At 34.9% G+C, this 3,039-nt stretch overlaps 1 protein-coding gene across 1 annotated transcript in view; it reads left to right on the plus strand.

Moving 5' to 3' along the window:
• Window positions 1–3,039, plus strand: part of LOC117124134 — a gene marked incomplete at its 3' end in the record, with an annotated part of 14,815 nt that overhangs the window by 8,381 nt on the left and 3,395 nt on the right. Inside the window, exons 7-8 of the mRNA XM_033270273.1 lie at window positions 952–1,026; window positions 1,136–1,352. Of these exons, the coding sequence (XP_033126164.1) occupies window positions 952–1,026; window positions 1,136–1,352 (292 nt within the window). The remainder of the gene's footprint in view (window positions 1–951; window positions 1,027–1,135; window positions 1,353–3,039) is intronic.

Below are 3,039 nucleotides of genomic sequence, written 5' to 3' on the forward strand. Positions count from 1 at the left end.
TAGAATGGTCCATGACTGATTAAATATTTTATGACAAAACCAACATAGATTACATAGGCTGACTTTCGAAATTGGTATAGGTCTATGTAGGTGTAAATATATAATGTACAGAGAATATTTTAGTGAGAAACAAAACATGTTTTAATAAAGTATATACAATGCAAAGCAGATTGATGACAAAATCAGAAACAAATGACAAACATCAGAACCCAACTTTTATTGTTTAAAACAGGTGTGTTTATATTATATTTTTCGTGTTTATATTACATTACAATGTTCCCCCCCCCCCACAACTTTTGTTTATATTTGTATTATTTAATATGTTAAATATAAATATAGAATAATTTTTATAACAATATATTTTTAAGTAAAAAATGTTTTAAGGGATCTCAAAGGTCCCTATCTAGTCTTTTTCTGCTTGTTCACTACATCCTAGCTGAGCTTTTAATTCTGTATTTAGCTGTGGTGCATAGGACAATGAAATAGCATTGGATCTAAATAAAGACGATCAAATGAATTCAATGAGGTACCTCATTAAATTGTGTCTGTCCTATAAGACAAATGCTTTTATTATTTTGTTGAAACTTTAAAAAAAGTTTCTTTCCATGTTTTAAGATGATCTGACCACTAACTAGTGTTTGTGGTCTCTCTTGTTGAATTCTGCCAGCTGCATGCACAGCTCTCTAAAACTAGCTGTGGAAAAAATCCCAGACTTCCTATCATTTTCTTTGTCTGTAACATCATTTAAAGTCGCAGTTGCGCTGGATTTTCATCTCATTCATATTACTATTTTTGATTAACTGTCAAAAAATGTATTCACCTTTACTTGTTCCAAATTATATAAACATTTCTCATAAATGTTTTCATCATTTTCTTTCTAGTTTTCTAATAAATCATTATCAAATATGTAACTAGACCAAAACATTTAATTATGTTTTTTTTTTTTTGCAGACAACAATTGTAAGAGCAGCGATTCTTAATGAGGCTAGTCCTCCAACTGAACCAGAGCCTGATTCATGCAAAAAGGTATTGTTTTTTTTTAATTTTTTCATTTAAATATTGATTATTTGTTCATGAATAACAAATTTATAGAATTGTCCAAATAAGTTATAGAACAATTGTACTTATTCTTCAGGTGTTGAAGTTTCTTGAGACTGTGTTTGAGTTACACAATGTTAATGATAGGAGAGGAATACATGTTAAGTTGTGCATCCCCTGCCCTTGTAGTAAGAATACTGAACATATGCAGATACTGGGAGATTTTAAGCAAGACTTGCTTCCATGTGGACGAGACCGAGTGAGAATAACACGCTACCAACAATTATTTGGAGATGGTAACATAACTGAAAAAGGTTTGTGGCAAAATGAATTGTTTTAATTACAATATGTAATTTTTTTTGGAATTCTAAAATGCATTCATGTTATGCCATGGCTAGAGATACGGTACCGTATTTCTACTTTGTTTTGCTAAAGGTACGGTAAATGACATTACGTCACCCTCACCCAATGAAGTGCCAGAATGTGCCTGACGTCATTTTTTGAAGACTGGCATGGCATTGCATATCACCTGCAATGAGCGGTAGAAGGAGAACGATGTACTGGGAAATTAGAACATCAAAAGTACAATATTGTTTGACTTTACTGTCATCGTTAAATAGGCGTATTGTTCTACTTTATAGTAAAGAGTTTCATTTAGCTAGCCCTATATATAACCATTATAAAACAAGGACTGATTTCTGTACCAAACTCTTGGCATTCCTCTAGGGAATCTGCCTCTAGGCCTTGCTTTTAAATTCTTCGCTGGTGAAGAATCTAAGCAAGCACGCAGGCCCAGGCCGTGCTTGGATTCTTCTTTTGGCGGCGGCCCTGCTCTAGTGACATAGCTGTTGGTGGCATACATCAGTCATAAACACGGTCTTACCAAGTCTGAAGTTCACAATCCCCACATCCCAAGTTTTAGTCCAAGATGCCTAGATTATCTTATCCGACCAAAATATTCATACACTTTGAATGCACAAAACTTTACGTAGACTTCGTTACTCTCATGGTACAGAATCTAGGCCTATTGTAGATCAAGAATGAGTTTCCCCTTCGTGATTAGGGCCTATTTATTAGTGTCAAATTTTTCAAATCTACTTTTGATGCAGGGCCATTTAATGCAGTACTACGGTATATAAAATGCTAGGCCTGTATGAATCCTCTTGTTTACAGTATATTCAATTTTTTTATTGCAAGTGTTGTCATATAAATAGATTACCAAAGACTAGCAGTAGTGTGTGTATATATGTGCCTTGGCCTAAGTCCTGAGGATGATGACTTGCTTGATGGCTATATAAATGACATGACTCTTATTATTGAATGGAACCCAATTACGCCAATTTGTCGATGACAGTTTTATAAGAATATACTGTACTCTCTTTGCCTAGCTAATCATCTGCTAATAAAGTACATTTTTCGCTAGTCACACACTGTTCACCTCACATGACAAGCACTAAAAATTGAATATACACAAGAAGATTCATAAGGCCTCCTAACATTTTATATACCGTAGTACTGTTTTAAGGGAGGTCTGCATTAAAATTATTGGAAAAATTTGATACAATAGTAATAATCACGAAGGGGAAACTGATTCTCTCGATCTAGGCCTAGATTCTGTACCATAACAGTGACGAAGTCTAGCCCTACGAAAAGTTTTGTGCATTCAAATTGTATGAATATTTTGGTCGGATTGTAAAGCGTGGTATTATTTCGAGTATATAAGACTTTGGATGTAGGGATTATTAGTTCAGGCGGTATGATCACGGAGGAAATAGGCTAAGTTTATGACTGATATGCCACCCAGATCAGTGTCACCAGAGCAGCTGCCGCGAAAGGCAGAATTCAAGCAAGGCCGAGTACTGTAGGCCTTGCCTGCTTAGATTTTTCGCCAAGCGAACTGATTTTAAGCCTAGAGGACTGCCAAGAGTTTGGTGGAAACAGTCCTTGTTTGGTAATGGTTATACCAAATTTATACAGGCCTAGCTAAATGAAACTCTACTA

This window comes from Anneissia japonica, unplaced genomic scaffold (assembly GCF_011630105.1).
Source record: "Anneissia japonica isolate Jap-2015-1 unplaced genomic scaffold, ASM1163010v1 scaffold288222_len35985_cov146, whole genome shotgun sequence".
NCBI lineage: Eukaryota > Metazoa > Echinodermata > Crinoidea > Comatulida > Comatulidae > Anneissia > Anneissia japonica.